This window comes from Nannospalax galili, unplaced genomic scaffold (assembly GCF_000622305.1).
Source record: "Nannospalax galili isolate Female #2095 unplaced genomic scaffold, S.galili_v1.0 scaffold265, whole genome shotgun sequence".
Taxonomy (NCBI): Eukaryota; Metazoa; Chordata; class Mammalia; order Rodentia; family Spalacidae; genus Nannospalax; species Nannospalax galili.
In genome coordinates this window covers 3,771,758-3,798,256 of record NW_008353747.1, presented here as the reverse complement: position 1 = coordinate 3,798,256, position 26,499 = coordinate 3,771,758, and the positions used below count along the sequence as shown (strand labels likewise).

The window sequence follows — 26,499 nt, the reverse complement described above, 5'->3', positions numbered from 1 at the left end:
ACACACACACACACACACACACACACACACACACACACACACCACCTGTGCTATCTGAAAAACGTAGCTACCCATTTTCATCAACTATGAGAACTCTCATCTACAGCAACCGAAATAAGTGTGCATTTTAAAAAGCACAACTTTATTACCGAAGGGGAACACGAGGAATGGCAAGCGCTGACAAAATGCCACATTATTTGCTAATCCTAATATGTTATTCTTCTTTAAGATTTGCTTTTCTCAGCACCAATTCAATTATAGATGCTACAAATCCTTCTGACATTTAATTCCCTCTTGTCAGAGAGTAGTAAATGTATACAGTACATGCACAGCTTTCCCATTAAGATGTTAATATATATTGGAGCACACTAGCCTTTATGCAGCATAACCTTTCCTTTCTGTCTTCTCAAAAAATGGAAAGGAAGGAATAAACATAAGCAAGGAAATCATGAAGATTCCCACATAGCATGCGAGCAGCCAGTGCTGGCCATCAGCTGCATTCAATTCTAGCCAAGTCATGCAGCTATACTGGCATTTCAAAGGGGCTATGTTAGGTTACTTTAAGGAAAACTGCAGTCATCATCCTCATTGTGTCCCCCTGGAGCTCAGCATATGCTCATTTAAACGACAACTGTGCACAGGTGGTGGCTGTACACTGGCACTCCCCAGTGATCAGGACTCAGGCTCCCCCAACCTGCGCTGACTAGGCTGCTGTCCAGGAACAGGTCCAGATAGGGAACCAGTTAGGAGCTCATCTGCATGGCCTGTGGGAAAGTGCACCAGACTTGCCACCAGATCTGAGCTGGAAGTTGAATCTCATTACTTTCCTCTGTGACTTCAGGCAGGACAATCATCTACTCAGAGACACTGAACCAAATGATATACCTGCCAGGGTTTTCAGGGGCCAGAGCGTGGCCGAGTGTGAAGTGGCTCTCTGGCTCAGGGCTTGACCTATCACAGGGACTAAGTGTTTGCCAAGCTTTCATCTGCTCTATGAAGACCTGAGTATCTTTGTAGTTCTCATCACTGACCCTAGGCCAATACCTATCAGCTTTTTAGGGGTGACAGTCAAATTGTATACTTGGTATTTCTCACACATGGTACAGAGCCCAATCTATATTGAGCTGAATAAATCAAACTCATTTCATTTATACAGAACTGACACATGATGTATCTCATGGCCTTGCTGTCCTCTCTGGTGATCAAGGAAGCTTTAAGGACACATGGTGCAAGTTATGATTCAGGTACACCATTTGAGGACTGGAATGTTAAATACTTTTCAGTTAAAGATTAGAACTGGGGCCTTTTTAATGGTGATTCTTCCCCCTTCTATGGTTTCTAGGTTTAGTTAATTTAATCAGCAGTGGAAATGACTCCCTGTCAGGATGCCAGTCCTCCAGAGGCATTTAGCATCTTCAGATATACCCCTGCTTTACCCATCTCATCATAATACAGACTCAGCCCAGGGACTGCCTTTTCCATTTTAAGCAATGGGAAGGCACTGAGGATGACACCTGGAGTTTTCATTATGGGGACAGACAACTGATAGAGGAGAGTCTTCCCAGACAGACAGTCCCACTAGAGTCTCTCTGCAGAAAGATGCTTTAGTGGACCTCAGGCATTTGGGGGTATGAGGATGGAGTCATGAATATGGTGAAGCCACCCCAAAGCAGTGTCCAACCTGTAGACTGGTTCACACTTCTCACTGTGTCACGCCAACCTTTTAATGTGGAAGAGCTGTTTGATCTATTCAGTGGTGGCCTCCTTTCTCCTTGCGGTGGAAACAGTAACATGTTGGATTATGGGAAAGATCAGCACCAAGGGCCAAGCCAGACTTCCATTGTGAGAAAGTCATTAATAAGCTGGCATAGAGTCCATGAGACATTTTAATCTGATTTATACTAAACTTAAAAAATGTTTTGACTTGAACTTATAATCCTGTCTCAGCCTCCCAAGTGCTGAGATTACAGGTATGCAGCACCAAGTCCAGTTTAATTTTTAATGAAGGAAACTTTCACGTCTTAACCTTTTTTGCCCATCACTTCCCTATGGTATTTAGGACATCAGTGGGAAACTGATCCCATCATTTACTGGAGTTCTTGGGACAGTGGCACTGAAGACATCAGAGCAGAGGGCAGGGAAAATGATTATAAAACCCTTCCCGGTTAGTCAGCACATGGATCTGTGTCTGATGGGCTGCTTAAGCATCTAACTTTTCCCTCCATGCTCTCTGGATGCCCATATGAAATGAAAATGGTCAAAAGGAACTATCTTTGCAAAGACTCTGGAGAAAAGTGGGCTGTGGAGGTCTCAGAAGGTTGGCCATTCTGAATCAAAGGTCTCTATTTCCTCTGCAGGCAGGAGGACCCATGTTCCAGTTCTAAGTAAACTGTTTAGTCCCACCCCCGGGGGGAGGCCACTTTCTTCGCTTTAAATCCCTTAATAATCCTGAAGGATTTTCAGGAGGATTTTGCCTAGCTGGCTCAGTGCCACCCACCAGGTCTTTTTGTCCCACAGCCTTCCCTGGTGTGTCTCTTCTAAGCTTCCAACTCCTCCTTTCCCCGCTCTTCACTGTTACCTATTTATTTACAGCTCCAGACAACCTGGGTATCCAGTCTATGTTCCCTCCATGGGGTGGCAGAATTAGCCTGTGAAATCCAAGCTGGTCCAGCCCGAGGTTAGAAGAGGGTGCTGGATCCCCTGGAAGAACAGCCAGTGCTTTTAACTGCTGAGCCATCTCTCCAGCCCCCATCTTTTATTTTTGGCATATTCTACATTATCATTGTTATTATTAGTTTACCAAGGAAATTAAATAGTCTGTTTGCCAAATGGGGACCATACTTTATGTTGGCTTCGCTAAGGGAAGAGTGCCTCTGAAATGCTGTGGCTACTGAGTCTCTCACATATTATGTATGTATGTATGTGCAGAAGTATGAATGTGTGCACGAGTGCATGTGTGTGATATATGCAGGTATGCTGGGGCATGTGTCCATGTGTGCATATGTGAAGGCCAGAGGGAGACAATGGGTATCTTTATCACTCTTCATCTTACTTTTAAAATGTTTTAATTTTTAATTTTATGTGTATGAGTATATTGCCTACATGTATGTAAGTGTAATGTTGGTGGAAGTCAGAAGACACAAACCACCATGACTGGCTTTTTATGTTTTTATTGGGAGCCAAACTTGGGTCCTCATACATGCAAGCACTTTATCCACTGGGCCATTTCCCTAGACTTCTCATACACATTTTAAAGCAAGTTCAGCACAGCCAGGCCTTCAGCATCCCAGTAAACAGATGGCCATATATTCCATCCTGCCCAAGAGTCCCTGGATCCAAAGGTCTATGATATAAAGCCCAGGCTTCCACTGTCATCCTTCCTAGGGACCAACAGCTGGTTTGCCTGGATTGCTCCTAATACCTAGGCAAGGATTATTGAAGCCAGGCAGAATCTGCCCCTCCCCCAGCATGTTTTTGTGGATTGTGAAGGGCATAAAGGATTTTTCAAGAAAACTTTCTTATTTGGAGGACAACAAGAGCTGAAAACAGCTCTGGATCGTCTTGTTGGAGCCTTTGCTTCCAAAGCAGAAGACGGATGGGCTGCTCTGCCAGTGCTGCGGGCCATTCTCTGGCACACTATTTACTACCTCACTCCACTGAACAGTTCCCGGGGGCTCTCCAGTGCTAAAGGGAGGGAGGCAATTGGAGACAGTTCTGCTAAAGTTTTAAAATAAAATAGAAGGATAAATATGCTTAAAGCTATTCTATTCCACATGGGTGGCAATAACTACCAGCTGTCACTGAGAAATAGCAGATGTAATTGATAAAACAATTCAAAACTCATGTGGATCTATCATCAACAAAGTTAACACCCAAAAAAGTAAATGAAAAGGTTCAAGGAAGAACTGGATAAGCTCCCCATATTGGCTAATAATCAAATCACTGAACTGGGGACTAAGTCCCCTTTTTAATGCAGATTACAAAGGATGATCAGCTGGGCAACACACTTTGCTTGCTGAGGCCCACACACCATATGCTGCATATGAAACTGTCATTAACCAAGGCAAGCACTGGTGAATGAAGAGGGGCCAGAGGGACCTGGAGAAGATTATTTGGAAGTGCATAACATTTATCCATAATATGCCAAGGATGGACTTTCTACCCCAGTGCAGCAGGGAGTAGATAATATTATACATTACCACAGTTTAGCATTAAATGTGCAACACCTACTCTAATTTATTGATGGGCTGTTTAAGAAGGGTGTTAACCTGTTTGTCTTGTATTATAATTGAATTCAGGCTCTAGGCTACAGAAATTTGAGGAGTTCATCCTTTCTCAATCAATATGCTCCCCTTCAGTGACCCATTTCAAGACAGCTTCATAAAAAATAATGTATTTTGTTTTAATAAATTTAAACACTATGACAGCTGCTCAATTTTTATTGGTTGTTTTTTTCCTCCTTCAGTTGTCTCTTTGCTGCCTAGAGAAGCCAAGCTCACAATCAATAGTGACTGATTAATCAGCATCCCCTTTGAACAAAGGTGCTAATCAGTCTTTGATTAGTTCATCAAACTAGACGCAAAGGCAGCCTACTAGTTCATCAGTGTTGCACATGACTCACAGTCCTAGCAGTATGGCTGTAGCAGTGGTCCTGGAGGATGCGGGGAAGGGGCAATGAAATTGTTCACTTCATAGAATTATTATCAACACAAACAGATGTTGGCTTATCATTCCCAACTTGGAATGACTGATAGAACTGCAGCAGGGACCCATCAGACATGGTCCAGGGCTGAGACATGGAACATTCTTAATTGATGATGCTGGGAGAAGAGGAGCCTGGCTGAATTGGTCACGTTCTCTAAGAGGATGAAAATTACTTCTGCTCATATGAGTGATCCTTGTTTCTTTAATATGCCAATGGAGATCAGGGCCAACTTAAAGAGAACTTTCTCAGGATCCCGCAGAAGATCCAATGGCCCAAGGTCACTGGACCAGAGCTATTCTGTTTACAGTCAGTATCAGAACAGAGGCAACTTACACCCAGGAAGACAAGCAGAAATGGTTTACTTTTGGCATTATATATCTTAGCCAGGAAGGACTTACCTGCTCTTCTTTGTTTTAAATTTTAATTTTTTCCAATTTCTTTAAATATATCACAAACAAGAGGAAAATAAGCCATGAGTAATGGTTTAGCTATCTTCCTAATCTATTTATTTATCCAAACTTATTGGGATGTGGAAATCATTCATTCATCCAGCAAGAATCAGCTGGGTACAGACTGCAAGACAGGCACAACAGTGAACAAAACCGATGTGTAGCCTCCTGGAAGCTTCCACCCCAGAAAATTCTAGCAGCTAAGCTCACCCTGGCACATGGTACATAACAAAAATGAAGGTATCCCTGAGGTTTGTTAGAAGCACGCACTTGGAAATACTTCGAGTGTGTTCTGAAATACTAGAAGTACTATCTTGTTTTCTCACTGGGTTATGGTCAAGGACTGCATCCCAACCACCAGCTGTTCAAGGGAGCTTCTGTGAACACTGCTCAGAAAGGGCTAATGTGGAATCTTGCTTTCCAATGGGCAGGAGTAAGCAACCACACACCCTTGGTCTCTCCATGGCAATGTCAAAGGCTTTTGCTTACTGATTTACTAAGTGACTGAGCAAAACACCTCAGAAGCTGTAGGTGGCTGGCAGTGATGTCTCCCGACATCATGGGAGTTCATATAATTGTTTAGCTCTGACCACTTCAAATCTCCTCCCTCCTTCCCTTTTAGGACATGCTTCTTATTCTGGATTAGTAACACCTAAATCCCAGAATCAAGCATGAAACCTAGTTTTGCAAGAGCTCAGTGTGCTGTGAAAAAGGTCCGAGGTAGATAATTAGTTTACAGCATGGTGTGTGACAAAACAATTGCCCCCCTTCTTCCCTGCCCTGCCCTACCCCCTACTAAGATAACTATGACATGACATGGCTTTCCTGATCTAGTCTGTAGAAGTTGGCAGTCAATATGGGTCTAAGATCTTGTCACATAATCCAACATCTTTAAACTGTTTTGTAATGGAACACAAGTTTTCCTGAACCACTCTAGGATGTAAACATTATTTCAAGCCACTGAACAGGTTGGCTTTAGTATTCTGCCCTCTACTATAGTAATGGTACTGGCCTCAGTCTGATACATACATATTATTACCACAGAGGCAAGAGGTGGGTGGGTGAATGGGGAGGAAGAAAATGTTGATCCAAATTTGTTCTTTTGTTAGTCTCAAAATCCACAACTGCCAATTGATTGCTCAACAAACCAGGTGGCCATTTGGTCACAGTGGTAAAGTGCCCACAGGTTGGACACTGCAGGGCCTTACCTAATGACTAGCCCTTACCTGAGAGATCCTCACTGTCCAGTTCTTCTGCGGAATTGGGCAACTGAGTAAGGCCTTACAAGTAAAAACAAATCGTTTTTTTTTTTTTTTTCCTTTTCATTCCTCGAGGGACATAAACAAAAACACTTAAGAACTGAGGATGAATTTAAAAACAAAACAAAACAAAAACCATGAGCCAAATCTCTTGCTATGTCTCATTTTGTTGGCTAGCTTGAATATATTAATCCATATGTTTATTTCTTCAATCATGTCATTTTGTTACTGATACATAATGGAGGCAGAAAAGATTCCTGAGTTTCTACTGTTTAAAGCACATGAAACATGAGGGTGAATGTTTAAAATCATTCAAAACAGCATGCAAAAAGAAAAAGAAACTTGACTGTTAGCTGTGGACACTCTGATAGATCTCTTAAATATGAATGCATTTAGATGCTACATACAGATGTATGTAAGTTTTATCTCACATTTCACTGTAAATTGAAATCCTTTGCCAATACTGACAAACACAGTTCATTATCAATTTAGCATGATCTTGGATCACATATTTCAAAATGGTACAGCATCTGCTAACTGCAGATTGCAGGTTATGTCTTCATCAGAAAATGTGATTCAGAACTCATTTTTTTTTTAAAGAGAATTTCATAAATCAGTGGTATTCCTGAAAAATAAAACCCTCAAAGCTGAAAAAGCAGTTAGGTCAGGAGATAATCAAGTAGGGGCTTGAAATGCCTGTATTCCAGCCAGCCCCAATGTTGGCCATCTATGATGGTTCTCAGCCAGCTCTGCTTTGAATTAAGTGAGGTGAGGAAGAAAACAAACAGATAAACAGAGGGAGGTGCAGCTTCTGTTTCCTCATACTTTATTTGTGGGCTGATCATTTAATGAAGTTTATTACAATACAAAATATTACCAGTCAAGGTAGCCTTTGCATGTTCTTGGGTGGTCTATTTCGAGTCCTGTCTCATTGCCCCAGGAACTCAAATTTCCACAAGAGTGAGCTAATACTTCTCTATCTATCGTTTTGAAGATGCTTGTGGACCTACTTAGCTGCAAGGTCTTTGGAAAGAAACACAAGTTTTGTTTATTTTTGCATCTTTCCCTTCTCCTGGAGCTGATCACAAAGTATACTCTCAGTATTTGCTGAGTTAATGATTTGAGTCATCCTTGGTGAACTACCAACCAGAGCCTAAAAACAATCAAAACAAATGCTCTGGGAAGATGTAATGGCAGACTGGTTGCTCTATTTTTTAAAAAAACCAAATTAACAAAAACTACTTTTTACAAGTGGTCAAATGAATGTGGAGCTGGTTGAGTCTGTGAGGAGGCTGTCCCACTATCAGCCCTGAGAGAGGAGAGTTTCCCATGGGAACTCTTGGTACCAATGCTCAGAACAGGAGTCAAATCAAAATGAGAGCATCTGGTGTCCACAGGTATTCCCAAACTATTGATTCAGGCAACTAAAGGAAACGTGGTCATGTAACAAATTATAGAGGCAGCTAAGGAAGGATGCCAGCCATTTGTTCTGAAATCTGATTGGCTGAAAGTGTTTCTATTTCTAATTGGCTTTACCCACTGTATAAAGACTGATGAATACAATTATTTGAATAACTGTTATAAATGGGCAACATAAAGTACTTCTCTGTAGTTAATTATGAACTCGCAGTTCTCAGATGGCTAATCCCTCACTTCTATGTGGCCCAATGAATATCAAAGGGTTCTACATACGTGCTTGGTGCCCACTGAACCACATTAAACAAGTAGGCAGCTTTACTGCTGAAGACTCGTCTCCTTGGGGAGGGGCATTAGGCTAATTTAAAAAAAGACAAATATGTTTATGAAATATCCCTGATATGCAAAGTTTCCATTAAGCAGCAACAGACAGTTGGATATATACCTTTAAAGCTGAAAAAGTCATTTTTAATGGCATAAACTTTAAAATATACCAAATCATTTGGAATCTACTGCTTCTTAGATTATGTTCCAAAGTGAGAAGCCATTTAGGCTAGTGGCATTAAATTTGTTTTTACAGTGAGATTGTCTTTTATGAATCTGTAGGAAGCTGTCATAGTTGGATAATTTCTGAATAAATATAATTAGGAAGGGTTTACCGAGGCACCGGTGTACAAGTGCGGACAAGTAACTTCTGCCTCCTAAAATTGTTTTGGCTTAGGTATTTTTCTTTCATGTTAATAATTCTACACCTCTCATTTTCTCAAAGAAAAAGATGATGATGATGCATTTTAGGAGCACTATTTCTCGAAAGGAAACTTCATGATATAACAGTGAGTGGGAAATTGCTTCTTGGTTCTTCTATCTAAATTCTCCTATCCTCTATTAAAGCTCTTTCTAGTCACTTCTAATTAAAATGCATTCAGGAAATTTCTTTAAACTGGATGAAACAGATGAAAGTTTACCTTTTGTTGCATATGGGATTTTTTTTTATTTTGGAGCAATTAAGGAAGTCCTAATGTGTAGACATGATAATTTAGGCGCGATGGCTGTCTCTTCTATAGAGACCTGTGTTTGGCTTTTTCTGGTGCTACAGGTGCTGTGGTATACCCCAAGTGCTCTCAGGGCTTCAGGGGTTGTTATTTCTCCTTTTCAACAGTAACTGCTGGCTTCCTAAAGTGGTGCAATGTGGCAATTTTAAATCAAGGGGAAAAAAAAAAACTTCAAAAAATTAGAACCAGTTAAGTCCTAGACATTTCAGTAAATGCAACATCAAGTAAACCTAAAAGCTCTGGGTTCAGTTCAAAAAAGAACAATCAAATAAAATCTCTAAGAAACAAAACCTTGGCCCACTGGCCTTTGTACCATTCCCATTAGGAAAAACAAAGTAGGCGACGGTCTCTCTCTTACCTACGCAGCACACATCTGATCACTTGGCCATGTCATGGAAACTGAAACTTCCACCACCAGCCATAAGAGTTCAGACGCCCCCGGTAGTTTTAATCTAAAAGCTCAGTCATCCTGTTCTTCCTGCTTTGTCAGCTTTTGTGGAGAGTTTTTCCCTTCTTCCCATTAGCAGAAATTTGGTTCACGCCGTTAAACAGCAGCACAGTGTCCAAACTGCATATCAAGGCTGCAACGCAATCTTCAGGTCCTGCAGCCATTCGTAAACCTCTTTAGCTTTGTTCTTGGGTAGAACATACAATGTCTGCAGAGTCCCTTGACTGAATGACAGCCTTTGAATGCCATTGTTATGTACTCATACAGAGAGATGTACACAGAGGTACATACACAGACGGTGGACATAGCGGTTGTAATACTGTGCACTGCTGGCTAGTCTTCTTTCAAGCGGACAAGAATTTCCCCACAATTGGATACAAAGTAAGATAAGGAAATTTCACGTGCTTTTAGAATTCTATCATGGTCTGCACTATTCATAAAGTAGTCAGGGAAAGGAAGACTCATGGGTAGTTACCTAAGGGCAGGCAGCAGTCTGGGATGTAAGCATGTTATCTAGTACTGGTCAAACATTTTGATAGCAAAATGGAAAATGAAAAAAGCTTCATCAAAGGAGTTCCCTATTCCAGACTGGATTAGCTCTACTCAAAAACTTGTTTGGGATATGAAAATCCATGAGGTTGTCAGCCTTCACTGTCTCAAGAGGCAGAAAAGGCAAGAGGGCGGTAGAGTTAGAAAGGAAGGAGGAGAAGGAAGAGGAAGAGGAGGAGGAGGAGGAGGAAGAGGAGGGAGGGAGGGAGGGAGAGAGAGGGAGAGAGGGGGAGAGAGAGAGAGAGAGAAAGAAAGAGAGACACTCCAACCCAGAAGCCAGCTGACTGCAGTGCAGCAGAAGCACAAGCGCTATTCCAGACCGTGGGCATGCTGTCACCCGACTCCTCATGGGGGTCGGGGGGAGGGCAGGGAGAGGGAGAGGGGACACACGAGACAGAAAAGAACAAGGCACAAGGCACAGAGAAGTGCCCACATTTGAACAAACAAACAAAAGCCATCACACGCACCCACACACCAGTAATCAGAGTAGTGGGGGACATCACCCGTGCGCTAACCACCCATGCAGCCTGCCATCAGCTTCAGGCCCTGTGCTGTCAGGATTTGGCAGTGGGTTTTTTTTCTTTCTTTCTTTTTTTGCATCTCTCAACATGCACACACAACACAGGATTTTTCCTGTGCAGGCCTTTAAGGATGAGCTCCAAATCCACAGGTGCTCAAGATTCTTATTCAAAAAAGACCCCTTTGTGTCAGCCTTGCCTAAAAATCTCATTCTTACACTCACATTTATCTTTATTTTCAGTGAGATTCTTAAAACATATTATGGTGAGTTGTCGGTTGGTTTTCTTTTGGAGAAAATCCATTTGGTTTTTGAATCATGCCCATGCACTTCTAACCTTCCAATACATGCTTATTCAAATCAGATATTGATAAAAACAGTCAACATACATGAACAACTAGTATAAGCTTCATACATACTCCAGCAACACAAGCTTGAATAAAATGTTTTAATGAGTCTTCAAAGGGAAAGCTTCCCCCAAATAATTTCTTTTCCTTTTAATGAAAGAAAATAGCACTATAGAAAGAAATCCAGTACAATTTTTAAGATCAGTAAGATGGTCACAGCTGGCTGCCCTAGTATGTCTTGTCATTTAAGTTGCTAAGTGATCAAGTCACTTAACATTGTTCTCTGGGCCCAGGTCACTGTAAGGACCATCTCAAGGTCATTATCAAGTGAATGTAAGTCAAATGGTTGCTGTACTGAAGAAGTTGGGTCTCTAGCCAGAGTGTATGAGGATAAAATCAATTTTATATCATAATTATCCCCTTGGAAATCCGTTTCCTTGGTCTGTGATTTCCACTTTATTTTTTTACCTTTACATATACACCTTTTTATTCTGACAACTGACTTGGAAATTTTTTTCCCCTCCTGTCAAGTAAAATTTCAGACACTGGTTTTCATCAGCGACTTCTGCTGTGGGCTAGAGGGACTGCTGGCCAAAATAGTGGTTGGAGCCATTTGAGAAGAGGCTATGAGGATCATGACAAGGGAAGAATGTATTTATAAATGCATGATGCAGGGATCAGCTCGGACTGTCCACGAGTTCTCTGTTCCTCTGTTGTTAAGGAGTCCAATTTAAAGCATAAGAGATACACAATACAAGAGAGCTATTCCTGCTATTCCCTCACAAGTGTCTCATGTACTCTAGTTGACAATCCTATATCCCTGGCTTGATGCTTCCTAACATAAGAAAGGCGATGACTCTCATGGCACACAGTCACCCCTATTTTGTGCCACAGGTATGTTGTAAAACCCTGATCCAAGTGTTCAGAGATACTCCCTTTTCCCCTCCCCTCTCTCTTTTTAAAGAGAGAAACTTAATTAAAAGGAGTACCCTAAAATTAGGATTGGCTCCTAGTTGGTTTCTCACATTTTAGACCAGGGACAAATTTCCTAGTTTGCATGTCCTGTCCAGGTGTTTAAGGGCAAACTCCAAAAATACAAGTACATGAATTTTCTTGAAGGAACCTAGAAAATGGAACTCTGGAGCTTTAGGAGACAAATGCTTAATATTTCTTCAAAGATCCCAGAGAATTCAGGAACCTAGGTTATGCTTGACCCTGGAGTTAATTACAGGAAGCCTAGAATTTAGAGTACTTTAAAAAGAATAAAACAAAATCTCCTGAACTACATTAAAATAACCTTACAGCTCTCAGAATAATCAATAAAAGTCAGGAGGTGCTCAATTAATGATGAAACATACAAATAGCTAAGCTTAATGGAGCACAGCCCAGTTCTGAGGGGGCATTACTTTAAAATGCGTAAGTTTTATACCTAATTGATTTCTCATGACTGTCAGGTGTACCCGGCCCTTTATTTTATGAACACTTTGCTTGTGTCAATGGAAGGAAAGGACAGAATGAAGTGGTGGTGGGGTGGAGAACCCTTTCATTCCCTACCTAAGTTTGTTTTGCTTTTTCAAAATTCATCATGGGAGATGCCCATACTTGAGGGTGATCTGCCAATCCTGACCAAAGGTGGCTGTTTAAGGACAGCTCAACACACGTTTGACTTAGAGATATTCAACTCATACACCCTCAGACATAGTCCTCCAAGAAAGTCAGACTAGTCTAGGTGTTACTCTCAATGCTGAATTAATGGTACAAGTTGGCTGATCGCCTCTTGTCATGTAAGTGACAGATTTTCACCCTGGACAGCATATAAAATGATGGAAGCAGGCCCTTTACCACATGATTCCCTTGGATTCAGTTATTAAAATTCAGCACCCTGCCCCCAAACTAACTTATCTTTCTCTAAGCACAAGCTTGCCATGGTTAGATTTGTGCTGAATAATAAAATAAGATACATATGAAACATGATTCTTATTTTCTGATTGAAAAACAACACAGGAAATTTAATAGATCTGTCCTTAGCCAGTAAGCCATGGGTGATGGGGTAAAAGATTATGTTTTCTGATGTCTCTGTCTGAGGTTTATTCACTCAGTTTTTAGTCACTTTATGGCTAAAAATTGAACCACCTCCTTATTATTTGGCCTATAAGGTACCATGCATCAAGGACTTCTTTTAGGTCCTACTTCATGCTATACAAATGGACATCAGGAGTATTCTTGGTTTAGAGATATTTCCTGCCCAATGTAAGCATAGACTTAAAAGAGACTTGGGGAGGGGTGGGATGGTAAGTTTGCTTGAATGAAAGTCAGGACCCATCTAAAGAAGACCAATGGTCTTCCTCTCACCATGTCAGGAATTTAAATAGGGATTGCTCTCCTGGATCTTTAGTCTCAACTACTAGGAGGACACAAAAAAACTCATTTTCAAAATATACCTGAGGTTAAAAGCTAGTAAGTGATGGCTGGGCTTTTAATTCAGATGCTAGCTCTTTAGATAAATATTTGGGGATTTTAAAAGAACGAAGTCTCCTTTATTTCAAGGAGACTTTATTTGATGGATTTTTAAAAGCAAGGAGGACTATGTGATGGACACCTTGCCATGCCTGCCACCGGCAAGGCTTCATCTCAGACTGCAACCACTGGCCATTGAACTCACAACAAAAATGACAAGACTTGGTGCAAATTCAAGCCTTAAAAGATTACAGTATGTCTATGAGATCAGCCTACTTGAAGCATGCTTTCCCTTGAAGACCACATTTCTCTTTTTCCCAGGCTTGCCTTGCCACTCAGCAACGCTGAGAAAGTAGATAAACAGTAATGTGATACCAACCGTGAACTGCTGGTTCTGTCGTCGCCGTGGTGTCTACAGACGGGAACAGAGGATTGGAGGAAGGGAAGAGACAGGAGGAACAGCATGCAAAAAAAGGGAAAATGGAAAAAAAATGGAACAGATAATATATGAGCAAGCTTTCAAAGAACACCGCGTGACAAGCAATAATAAATGAAAAGCCAAAAGCATTTGAAGTGAGTTGCACTGTTTTAAGACATGCCTTGAGCTCAAAGCTGCGAGCCAGTGAGGAAAACAGTAAATTCTTTGATTCTAGGGGTCTTGCCAGGACACATGTATTTGAGACTCAATAGTCAGGGGACATGCAAAGTGATGAGAAACACCAGTGCAAACTCAGTGGCTGCTAGATGGTTCTTAACGCACTGAAGCTCAGGACCATGACAGAAAAGCTCAGTCAGAAGGCTGGTTAAACAATGGATTCAGACATTCAAACATTGCCTTTGGTTTTAACCCAACCCACCCAGTATTGAAGCTTCTTGACTGGAAATTGGGCACTGCCAAACCACTCCCACTTTTAGAAGGATCTTTTTTCCGGCTGATGCTCAGATGCTTGCAGATGAACATGCAACACACAGGTTCAAGTTCTCCATCTACTGTGTTCAGCAGAGTTCAGCAGAGTTTAGCTGGCAAGTTTATCTCATGGAGAGGCCATGGGAGTGAACATGGCCAAGGTTTTCACAGGTACATACACATATAAACACACACACACACACACACACACCAATTTTTCATTCTGCAAAATACATTATAATCCAAGAGCCTTTCACAAAACCACACATGTTCACACAGTTGGCCAAATGCCACTTGTGAATTCTAAAAACTTCAGTATTCAGCCATCCCTGTGTTCAGCGTTAGGTCCACAGGTTGGGCAGCTAGGATTTTTTCCTTGATGGCTGAGTGAGGAGCTGGAGTGGCTATCCTCATCAGGCTAACCCACTTGCTCTGGTTTGTGTCTTTCCCTCCATCAGGCTGTCGACTGGCTCCTCCTCTTAGGAAATTCCTCTGAAGCACTCAAGGAAGGAATTTTCTCCTTACTTGGGATAAATATCTAACAAAATGCACAAAAATATTATTTTTCCTGAGTAATTTTAACACTTTTCTTCTAGTGAACTGCATTCCAACATCAACGTATCAGGCCCTGCTTTGATGTTCAGGTCTGTGGCTTTCAAGTGGGTTTCTGGTACAAGTCTTTTCCAGGCAGGAAGGGCTGGTAATGCTGAGCCATGAACTAGTCTTCTCTAGTCAGAAGCTGGTGGTTGAATGGGATTGTGGATTAGCATTACACACAGTCCCTTGTCATTTTAATGATGCAGTTTTTTACTGTTCATTGTTTCTGCTGGGTTCTGGAGACTCCAATAGACTCTTTTGGATAGGCAATGTTTAAATGCACTGGAACATCAAACATAGAACTCTTTTTTTGGGGTCAAATGAGCCTGGAGCTTCTGATTTTTAAGTATGACACATGGATTCACACTGGTGTTCCCCTTCAGTTGGCATGTTCTCCTTAAAACTCTATTATCATAAAAAAAAAAATTAGAGCCCTTCTAAGGAGCCAGAATTAACGAGAGGTCTGAGAGGCCAAAGCATCTTAATATAACTGATAGTTGAATTTCTCAGGAATAAAGGAAAGAAAACCATAAAATACACTGTATAAGAATGCAATACTTACAAGTCAAGTCTGTGTGCACAAAATAGCAGTTAAAAACAATGCAGGAAATTGTACAGTTGAAACAACACCCTATACCAGAGTCTCATGACAAAGATGATGCATCTCCACCGTTGAAACATTTGAGGCTAGCGTTAGTTTGAGACACTTTAAATTGGAGGGGCAGGATGAAATGCACATTTGGACAGAAACATTTGTATGTGTGGTAATACATTTTATGGGCAGACATTGGCTCCTTTCCAAATCAGAAAAGAAAAAGGTATGAACGCTTTGGCTCATTCTTTTTGTGGTGGCACTTCTAATATGCTTTTAAAAAAAGAAAGAACAGGTAAATCATTACTATATAATGAAAGAAAGGGGGTACAGTAAAATGTCAGGGTTAGAATTCTTAAAAGTCATATCTAATCATTGACCAATGGCCCCAATTTACTGTCTTCCTGCATCACAACATGCCAGCTTCATGACAAAATTAAACCAGGTGAAGCCAGGCATCAGCTCTTACATGGGTTCTGGACAGTAAATGCAGGCACGCTATGATACATTTTGCTTTCCCACTCTGAGGATGGGAAATCCATCAACTGCACTCAACAGAAGAGAAATAGGGATGTTGAGGAGGAAAAGCACATTCTGAAACAGGTAAGCAAACACATGTTCAAGTCAAACGACACAGTTATTGCAGTTGGAAAAGACAAACCCATGATTAGCAACGGCTGGGCTGCTACAGCAGGAACATGGGTTGGCAATGGAGCTCAAGTCAGGACTGAGGTTGTGTCCAGGGAGCTACTGACTCAGTCTTTCAAAGAGAATCTGGTATGTGACCTGAGCAGGAGCTATTTCAAGTCAAGAATGAAAGCAAATGCTTTAGAAGTGGCTTTGCGCTCCCCGAAGAAGGGCACAGGACAGGATCTAATTCTCCTTCGTAAACTGCATTATGACCTCACACAGAAATCACAGACACCCTGGCTCTGGGGTGAGTGCAGTGTCATGAAGCAGGATTTATTACGGTATCTTCATGAGAAGATGGAGAAAAGTATAAGCCCACCACTGTGATTCAGCTTGTGAGGGTCACTGGAGTATCTGATAATATTCTAACTATATGGGACAAATGCAAACAAAATTTCCAATGTGAGTTATGAATGTTATCATCAGTTTAAAAATATGAGCGTGACTAATTGCCCTAACAAAATTTTTAAATCTCATTTTGTTGTTACCTTAAAACAAAACAAAACAAAAACCTTCACACTAGGCCTATGAAAAAAACAGGTCACAAAAAGTTGAACTGAACTTTGGGAGGCATTGATTATAATGTTGAAAAGGCTCAGGTAAGCTTTTGTTTCTAGTTTTAATTATAACAAGGGCAAATTTATTATTTTATATGTTTTTTAAGAAGCCCAAAGAAAACAAACCAAAACAACCCAATCCCCTGCTCTCAAACTCACTAAATATGTTAGGGTTCTAATAAGCATTCCCCAGCTGTTTGATGAGTTTATAATCAAGAAGGTATCTGAGAAAGGGCCCTGTGTTGTTCCTTAAGAGACACACATTTCTCTAAGTACCGACTTCCCTTCTTAGGCTCACAGCTCTATAGTTAATGTGACCCTGACTCAAGAACAAAACATCACAGATATTTCTTGCTGCAGTGTAAGATATTTGCAAAGGAAAATGCTTTCACACTATGTGAGATTAGAGACACTAGCCTTTTAACCAAGTAGCTAAGTAGAAAAAAAATGCGAGGCAGCTGGGCAATATTTAGTTGAAACAGTCATGTGTAAACTCCACTGTGGCCCACTCTAATCCTTTCATATGGATTCTCTCCAACTTAGAATTGTTCATTGAGTGTGACAGACCGGGGGTTTAAAACTAATCCATAAATTAGTCCGTGGTCTCAAACACAATGGGTGCCATAAATGAAAATGAAAATCCTAGAGCAAAATTAAATTCATAACCTTAAATACTTTTCTTACCCAACTGATCTATGCTGCAACTGCTTTACAATGCAGAGTCAAAGAAAGGCTGTGGGTTCTGATATGTGAGACCAGGTGTACACTGAGGAATTCAGTGGGTACAACCCAGAGAATCCAACCTACTCCAGAGTGTAACTGTAAGGGATTTAATGCCCCTGTTTTGATTGTCATAAGCTTAAAGGGAAGCATAGCAAGCAGTCCAGACATATTTTAATACACTTTCCCTCAGTTTACTTTCCTAACTAAAGTCAATAAAGAACCAATGACCAATGGGTTCCTTAATTGAATTCCTTTTCATTCTTTGTTATGGAGGGGCTTTAAATCTAGGCACAGGGGCAGGCAAAAAAAAAAAAAAAATCCCCTTGACAGTTTATTTCATAGCTGTGCTCACCAATATATATTAAATATGGGCCTTTTATTTTTTCAACTTATTTGAAATGTACTGAAAACAAAACTAAATGCTAAAATTTAAACATTGGAATTAATTTTCTACTGATTTTCCAGTTAACTGGCCCCTATGTTTTGCTTTAATTAATCTCCCATATCTTAAGGATTGAGGAGGTGGCTAAGAACAGAACTAAACTAAAGGTCTGAACTGAAGTTCTCTAAGAAACGTGTGCGTGCCCGTGTGTGTGTGTGTGTGTCTGTGTCTATTTGGTGTGTGAAGGTATGAACTCACATGTTGGGGTGTGGGTAGAGACCAGGAGTTGACATCAGGATCAGACATCTTTCTTCAGTGGCTTCTCCACCTTATTCTTTTGAGACAGAGTCTCTCCCTGAACCAGAAGCTCACCATTTTGGTTAGATTGGCTATCCGGTAAGCTCCTAGGATTCTCCTGACTCTATTTGCCAGTGCTAAGGTTACAGGCATGTGCTGCCACACCTGGTTTCTTATGCGAGTGCTGGGGATCTGAACTCAGGTCCCCATGCTTAGGCAGCAAGCTCTTTACACACTGAGCCATCCCCCAACCCTATTTTACTTTCTAAATGTCACCTTCCCATAGACTGAAGAGACTGTGTGCCCCACAACTGCAGGAAAAGGAGTGAATTTTTTGTCTTGTTAAGCAATTTCAAGTTTTGTTAAAAGCTTCTTCAAAACTGTTCACTCTGTGCTGCTGTGCCCCAGAGATCTTTTCATTTGCAAACCAGATGTTCTATAAAATAATAGGAATCTGTACTGTGGTTTCCTTTAACAAGGAAAACAATTTGCATAACTGGCCTCTGAGAATGCTGTGAAAGAGGAACCAAGGGGTAAAGACACAGGGCAAGGGAAGAAGAACTCGGTGGTGTGGGAAGGGATGTGAGAGGGAAGAAGGAAGGGCTCTGCAAGACGAACCAATACTCATATTAGATACTGCAAGGTGGGGCACTTCATGTTCAGTTCTTTATGTTCCCACAATTGTGAGAGCTCCAGGTATCACATTCTAATCCTAAGACATCTGTATTCATGATTATTATTATTTATCTGCTTTGCTGACAGACCTTTACCATGGAAACTGGCCACATCTCTTATCTCCAGGATTATTTTTAAAATATATAATTATGGAAATCATGATAGAAGCAATGGAAGAAAAACATCTTACCTAACTTCCCACGTCTCGTTTTGTTTTAAAAATACATGGAGTCTGATGACTCTCACCATTTGCAATATTCTACTTTCTTCTGTTCCTTCCTAAACCAATATGGGTCAAAACTGGTTGAATATGATAGTATGTAATAGGTTTACAATTACTGACAACATGAAAATGTAGACAGAACAGTATGAAAAGAATGGACATGAAAAGATGGTATATTAGGTAAAAAGAGGTTCATGAGCATTTCTAGAGTCCTAATAATATTCCTGTGCTTGGGCACACTGGCATATCAGTGATACTCCATAAGTGTTTAACACATGAGGAGAAACAATCTTATTGGAATAGATGCCAACTCTAAAAAGAAGATAATTTCTAGAATAGACATTTTAGGATGAAGGATGTGTATTCCCTATCAAAAAAGGCTTGCTGTATAGAATATAAATGCACAAAGAGCACACACACCTTGGAGATAGATGCTCGAAGTCCTACTGGTCCCTTATGCTTCATTTACAACATATCATTCCTTCCCTTCTACATTATCCATTCTGTGATAGCAATGTCCAAAGTTCACTTCTGTGATGCTCTCCTATGACACTGAATCACCCCAGCTGCATGGCACCTCTCAACCACACAGGAAGGGGTTTAAAGAGTCTGTTTTCTGCACATATTATGGGTGTTCAGTCTTTGTTCAGCAAATACCTGAAAGCAGATCAGCTTATAGTTCTTGTGCCAGCAGCAGTGGCACAGGGTCAGAGTGATTAGGCTAATACTTGGGGGCAGACAGCTCCATGTACAGCAAAGCTGTGCCCTGGCTTAGATGGTTGCACCATCCACTCAGTATCAAGCACACCTAAGACATTGCATGCTGCTACAGTGTAGAGTTCCCCTAGTTTGACATACTCTACAAATGCCACTGAAGAATAAAGCCTTTACCTGCCTTATATGATCTGATCCACATTATTATGAAAAAACAGCTTAAGGTATTGGACTATGAAAGCCAACTAATAATGTAGGCTAGGAATCATTTTCTCCCAGGTATACTGGTTTTGAGTGCTTTGACACCAATAAGAAAGAAAAACTTTCTATTTTCTTTCCCAAGAAACACAAAATACTTAATTGAATATGTGTTTTAAAAAAGAGAAAAAATCATTTAGAAATGACCTACTTCATTCTTATAAAAGGATTTTTTAAATGTGTTTCACGGTCTGGTGCTATAGCTATTCATTTCTTAGTCTAAGTTGGTTCTAATTTTTTAATTTGTGGCAGTTACATGTATAGTTTGACCTGCAGGTTGAGTTCCACAGACTTGAGTTTTATATTTAAACTGCTAAGGATGCTTACAACTAGTGCTGAGTCCTTTCTCTGACACTCCCATCAAGCATCTAAGTCAGGACTCAGCCAGGGAGAGGCAATACAGTATCCAGGTTAATTAAGGAGGGAAACAGAGAATGTTTTCCTAAGATGAGTGCAGGAAGAAGGACTGACCCAATAGGGAGAAGGAGGCTGAAGAGATTGCCAAGCACAGGAACAGGCAGTGTTACTACCCCTGAGACAGAGTTGAATAATAGGAACAAAGTTAAAAGCAAATTATTTGGTGTGTTCCCCTATGTTACACTTTGTATGTGGTTCATGAATGAAACCACACAGACAACTTGACATTATAAAAAAAGAAACGAAAATACCATGAGTAGGAGCTTCCCAAAGCTAAGACTTGAACAGAACCGCATGGTCAGAACACCAACACACATGAAAGGTAAGAGACACCTTGAATCTTGGGGCAGATGCCCATAAGGTTCTGAATGGCTTCAGACCCAGTTCTATCCCTCAAATTGTTTTCTACTTGGAAAGGGATTAGAATGGGACCAAGGACTTACAGTTGTGAGACCACAACTTTGCTGATGTGGGGCACTGACATGGAATATTCTTAAGTATTTTACACTCTGTAGTAAATTCTGTCTAGACAGGGCTTCAATGGGTCTCTCAGACATGCCACCAGATCTGCTTCGAGCAGGGTGGACAGGAGGCAGAGGCCACCCTGTTCTTCCTAGACAGGAAATCTAAGATGTGGAGTGGGCAAAGAGTCAGAAGGGACACACAATTCCTGTCCTTCAAGGGTCTCCAGGACAAAGCGGCAGTGTGCTTTGAGAGAGTCAGGTGACTTGGAATAGAACGCCAGTCTGCCTCCCTAACAAGGGGAACAATTCGATTATCCCAGTTAGGGAAGATAGGAGATAGCACAGGAACACATCCTTTCAGAGAAAGCAGAAACCAACTATGACCTTTTGAGTTTCAAAATATTTTTCTATTACATCTGTACGTTTTTCTGGTAATGAAACTCTGACCTGGGGAATGGGTTTCCATTATTACATCTGATTGGGAGAAAAGAACAGATGACTGTAGGCTCCTGTTTTTTCTTCTTAAAGCTCTGGCTTTATGTTACTGTCACTGGATTTGGCTGTTGAAGCTTTTAAGGCTAATGGTGGTTGTAATGTACCAAACAGTGCAATAGAGAGGAGGAGTGGAAATTAATTTAGCTATCCATTTGTCAGGATTCTACCTGGAAGATTCTTTAGGAACCAATCTAAATCCAGAGGATAGTCTGGACCTTTAAAATGGGACGCAGAATCATTCAACTCCATAACCTTTTATCTGTTTGGAGAAAGGAGCAAATGTTAAATTCTACAAGTGTACTTTCTGGGCAAGATAAATATATAGAAGACTGTTAGTTAAAACACAGCAAGCCTATAAGATCACATCCATTAAAGTAAGGGATTCCACAACATTGTTTTAGTAGTAATTTTGGTTTAATAACTTTTGGGTATGCCAGTGAGAATCTGGGTCTTCATTACCACAGATGTTTTTGGTGTACAGAAATTCTCTGACTGCTAGCTAGCATCCACAGACCAAAAAGTACACCTAAAAGACCATCCTACACTATTTTGAGCTGTGAAGTCAGTGGCAGAGACAGAAGCAAAGACAAGTTCCTATTAAAAGTATCTTTGATATGGGCAGAAACATAGCATTGTTTATTCCCTAAATTTCTTAAGTGGAGCCTCTGCAGTCAGACTTGTGATGAGTTGTAGATGCTTGAGGACTTCAGAAGAGGAAGTCCTTCGGTATGAAGGATGAAAAGCTGTGGACTGCAGTGACTCAGGTGACTTGTGAGATTGACTATGGTCAGGAGTCGTCAGGCAGTGCTAGAAGTCTTTAAAAAAACAAAACAAAACAAAAAAAAACCCAAGGCAGCAATATGGCCAGTCACACATGCAAAGTGTTGTTCCATATTCAAGAGAAATGGGGAGCTTCACAGAGTGAACAAGGTCTTGAATGTCTTTCGATGCAAACCTCTATGGGCACTGAGATGGAGGTTACAACCTTGGGAGGTAGAGGCTGGGTCATACCCAGGCAACTTTTCCAAAGGCAAAACACACTGTTGATGGGCTTGTCCTTCAGGGCTGACATGCACAATGAGATGATCTTATTTATCCTGACATTCAAAGGGCCTTTCACAGGAGACCATAAAACCTGCTAACAAGCACAAGCCTGAGGCCCGAGGATGTGGCTCAGCTAGCTGTACAGTGCTTGTCCAGCACACTAGAGGTCCTGAATTCCACCCCAGCGATGCCAGCCAAACAAAACAAAATTTAAAAAAAAAATGCAAGCCTAGTTCAGCTGACTAATGAAGAAGCCAGAAACCTGGTTCTCAGGACAAAACGCAGAGAGCATGGTGGCTCTAGAAATTCAAGCAGAGAAGGGGCATCTTCAGTATGCTTATGAGCGATACAGAGGATACAAGGAATAGGTTCGGTAGCCAAAAACTGGGCTCACTAAGAAGCAGTGGGAACTAAGGGAGAGCTAAAGCAGAAACACATGGACAAGAATTAGAAAGCAAATTTGCTAGATGGATCCAGGTTTAGAGTGTGGCACAAAACCAATTGATGGATTTTCAGAAGGTTTAACATTTAGGATGGGCTCAGATGGGTTTGTGACCAATGTTTAGGAAGACTCTTAACAGTGGGTTATTTAGGGGTTTCCTCTGTCCCATGTGAAGAAAACCAGAATTAAGACAATCCATTGGAAGAGTCCATCCACTGATGAGGCCTCCTCTTTCACTGAGCACTTTGAATGATGTCATCTCTATCCCGTCAACTCTTGTGCAAATGGAAAATGTCTCCAGAAAATCAACGCAATCCTGGAGGGTAGCTACCAAATCTTGGGTACTAAAGAGTGGAATGTGAAGAGTGCTGAGTGAGAGATTCAGCTGGTATCAAGAAGCTCAGGGACAGAATGGCAGGGCCCACAGCTCAGAGGAGCCTTGCAGTCCTGCCAGCTAACAGACCCAAGAGGCAAAGTCACTTTCCAAGAGATTCTTCCCCTCATAGAATAAGTACTTTCACATGTTCAGTCGTGGACACCTGGGAACAGTGGTCTACGGAAATCTTGTACATAGAGGTGGCATGGTTCAATCATAAGCTGTCCTACCTTGGTAGACCAGAAGAAACGTCAAGGTTCCCAGCTAAGCAACACCAAGCTGTGTGAGAGTCACTGGTTACCAGGACAAGGAGGGAGGGCATATCAAAAACAGGTGATACACATTGAGTGCTCAGCATGGAAAAGACAGTGATTCCCTCTGACTCCTGAGACCTTCCAGGCAACAGGCAGAGACAGCAAAGATGCCAGCAGGTGCCCTCTAGAGGACAGAGGATGACCAGCCCCAGAGGGCATGCTGAAATTTGGTGTATTTTCTTCACATGGATTGAGATGGAATTTAGACAAGGGCAGGGTCCAAAGCTCCAATACTTACCATTTCACCAGCTGTGGCCAAGTGGAAGCTATCAGTGAGTTCTCTGGCAGCCAGGACGCCATTTTCTTAGAGTTTTGCTTTAAATAGTGATGCTTCAAAAAGAATTCCCTCATCTACAGGGTGTGAATTATCTGATCTACAGTTAAAGGCTCAGATGTTCAAGTTCATTCTAGATCCTTATGATTCAACTGAAGAAAATAGTACCTAGCATCTTTGGAGTTCCAAAATAAAAGGAACAGTTAGACTCTTAAGGACTTACAGGGAACATCTAGGCTTCTTTTTATCCGTACCAGAAAGACAATATACAATCAGGACATTTTCAATGGCAGTGAAGGTACCATACCTGTGATGATGGTAAGGATGGTGGTGGTGGTGGTGGTAGTGGTGGTGGTTGTTGTGGGAGGAGGGATAGTTGTGGGGGGATCTGGATAAAAAAAAAAAGGAAAATCAAGCCCACAATGCTGAACACAACAATGATCTGTAATGACAAACAAAAGCATGGAGACACTGAGATGCTTGCTTGATGGCTCCCCCTTTAAACCCACAAGCTCTTTTCCCTCAGAGACAGGTCTTACACTACACCACAAAGCCTTAGTTGGAAGAGCTAAGAAAAGAAGAAGAACTTTCATATTCATGAAGTGAATTAGAGATGAAATGTGAAGCAGAGAAGGGAGGAAACATCTAAACACCCAACACCCACAACCCAGCCGGATCTGAAAGGTAAGGCTAAGCCACCTCAGCGCTGAGAAGCCACAATGACTGTCACTTCCTTTCTACTGGCAGCAAGAGAAGGTGCCGCTGCCTTTAAAGGGCTCGTATCAGCCGAGGATGAATGTGGCACTGCACACTTGCTCTCTACAACTGCTAACTTCATTATTCTCCACCAATGCACCCCACAGCAGGAGGTAAAACTACTTCTGTACCCATAATAAACACAAAGAAGAGAGAATGTCACCACGAAATACCAACTTCTAGGCAGTTGAAATTTTACTGAGATCTTATTTTTTTAAAAGTCAATAAATTTTTACAACTTATAAATATTAATAAGTTGCCTTTGCTCATGTTAAAAGCTTGACCTAAGTGGACCACAATGATAAAACTGAAAGAACATTTTCTATCTTGTAAACAAGAGAGTTAAATACAGTTTGGCCCTCAAAGCTAGGAGCCTGGTAGGAAAGCCTCTGTCTGATATTTGATACATTGTACATTCTTTGAGCATTTCAAAATTATTTGGGGATAAGGGAAGGGCAAAAAAATCTAAGCCCAGATGATCAAACTGAATATGTTAAATTGTCAGCGAGACTTTGAACTAAGCAATCACTCTACTATAATAGAGCATAAGACGATGTGAAGGCTTTTGATTTTAAATTTTATCTAAAGCACGTCAACTTTTTCTCCCTGACACATCTGGTGTCCTTTTATCTTCAAGTGAGCTCTCGGATTGTCTAATTAATACATCAAAACTTTAATTATATATTGCACCTTTACTGGATTTGGCATAACTTCCTGGAAGCTGATGGAACCACTCGTTTGGTGCCTGGTTGCAAGGTTTGCATAAAATGATGCCTATCATTGATCAATAATCAAAGGTTTTCATTTCCTTCACAAACTGTTTCTTTCACACAATTATACTTGCATGAGTTTGATAAGGAAGAGCCAATAGTAAATGGGTCTGTTTCATGACAGACTTTCCTCCTTGAAGCTGTGGACAAAACAAACTAAACTATTGTTTAATGCAGCCTCCAATGAGCCAAAAAGGATTCCATCAGAAAATTATATCATTCTCCTCTCTAAGAAGTAGAAATGATGAAATCTAAATTTTAAATTACCTTTTAAAGAGGACAGGATGAGAAATCCTGTAACTGAGGCATTCAGTCAGTCCTGTTCCCTGCCATGTTTTATGGAGGCCACAGGTGAGGAAACCCTTTGTGATCTGGCAGCTCATTTGAATTCATCTATGCCTGCTGCAGGTGCCAGATCAGAGACAGACTAAGTACCCCGAGTCCCTAACTCAGCACTTGCGATATCTTCTCCCTCCAGTACACCTCAACTATGTCTAGGAGACAGTTAATGTATTTTTTTTAAATTTTGCTTTGATTACATTATTGCCACTGAAAAGGAGTACAGCTACCTGGAGGGCTTGTCCTCTACACTCTAAAGCTATCTTAAACCCATTTCTAAATATAATGGCACAAAAGCATATGATATATGATGTCTACAACATGGTAAGAAGGAGTGTGAATGTGATTTGAAGATATATGTATGAACCAACAGATAGACAAGATTAACAAGGGATGTTAGTTAGAGAGACTGACAGTCTCTCCATATGAAAAATGGTACATGTTTGATTATCTCCATCAGTACTGGGGCAAATGTTGTCCTTCTCATCTGGCTCAGGTAACACTGAATGAATCAGATTCCATTATTAGGTGAAACCTCCATGCTCACGTCATTTCTAGGAAGAAGAGCAACATAAGGCCACTGTTTAAGAAATACAGAGGGCTGGGACTGGAGCTGAGTGGTAGAGAGCTTACCCAACATGCCAGAGGCCCTGAAATCAATGCACAACATTATAACAAATGAACAAACAAACAAACAAACAAACAAATGCAGAGTTGGAGCTAATGAGCTGTGTGGACCTACAGATCCTAAAAGAACAAAACCAACTGGGACTTAGGCTCTAACCAGCTAGAGTCTTCAAGTAGAGAAGTTACTTCCAAAGAATTAAACATTTTAGAAGTGTATCAAATTTTAGTTCATAAAGTATTTCAAATTGCTTTGCCCATCACCTGCCCAAACTGTTAGACTATTTATTAATACTCAGCAATGCCCTGGCTTGGTGTGCTAGGCTGCCATTTCAAGTACTGTTACCAGCACAGACAGAGATAACAACTT

At 41.0% G+C, this 26,499-nt stretch overlaps 1 protein-coding gene across 6 annotated transcripts in view; it reads right to left on the bottom strand.

Moving 5' to 3' along the window:
- Nucleotides 1-26,499, bottom strand: part of Cadm1 (cell adhesion molecule 1) — a 363,260-nt gene that overhangs the window by 9,498 nt on the left and 327,263 nt on the right. The window contains exons 8-10 of one of the 6 annotated variants that reach the window (XM_008850948.3): nucleotides 23,948-24,028; nucleotides 13,579-13,611; nucleotides 6,381-6,434 (exon numbers count right to left, since the gene is read on the bottom strand). The exons of 1 other annotated variant lie outside the window; for it this stretch is intronic. In XM_008850948.3, the coding sequence (XP_008849170.1) occupies nucleotides 6,381-6,434; nucleotides 13,579-13,611; nucleotides 23,948-24,028 (168 nt within the window). The remainder of the gene's footprint in view (nucleotides 1-6,380; nucleotides 6,435-13,578; nucleotides 13,612-23,947; nucleotides 24,029-26,499) is intronic. 4 more of the 6 variants (XM_008850950.3, XM_008850949.3, XM_008850951.2 and 1 more) reach the window with 4 other exon arrangements.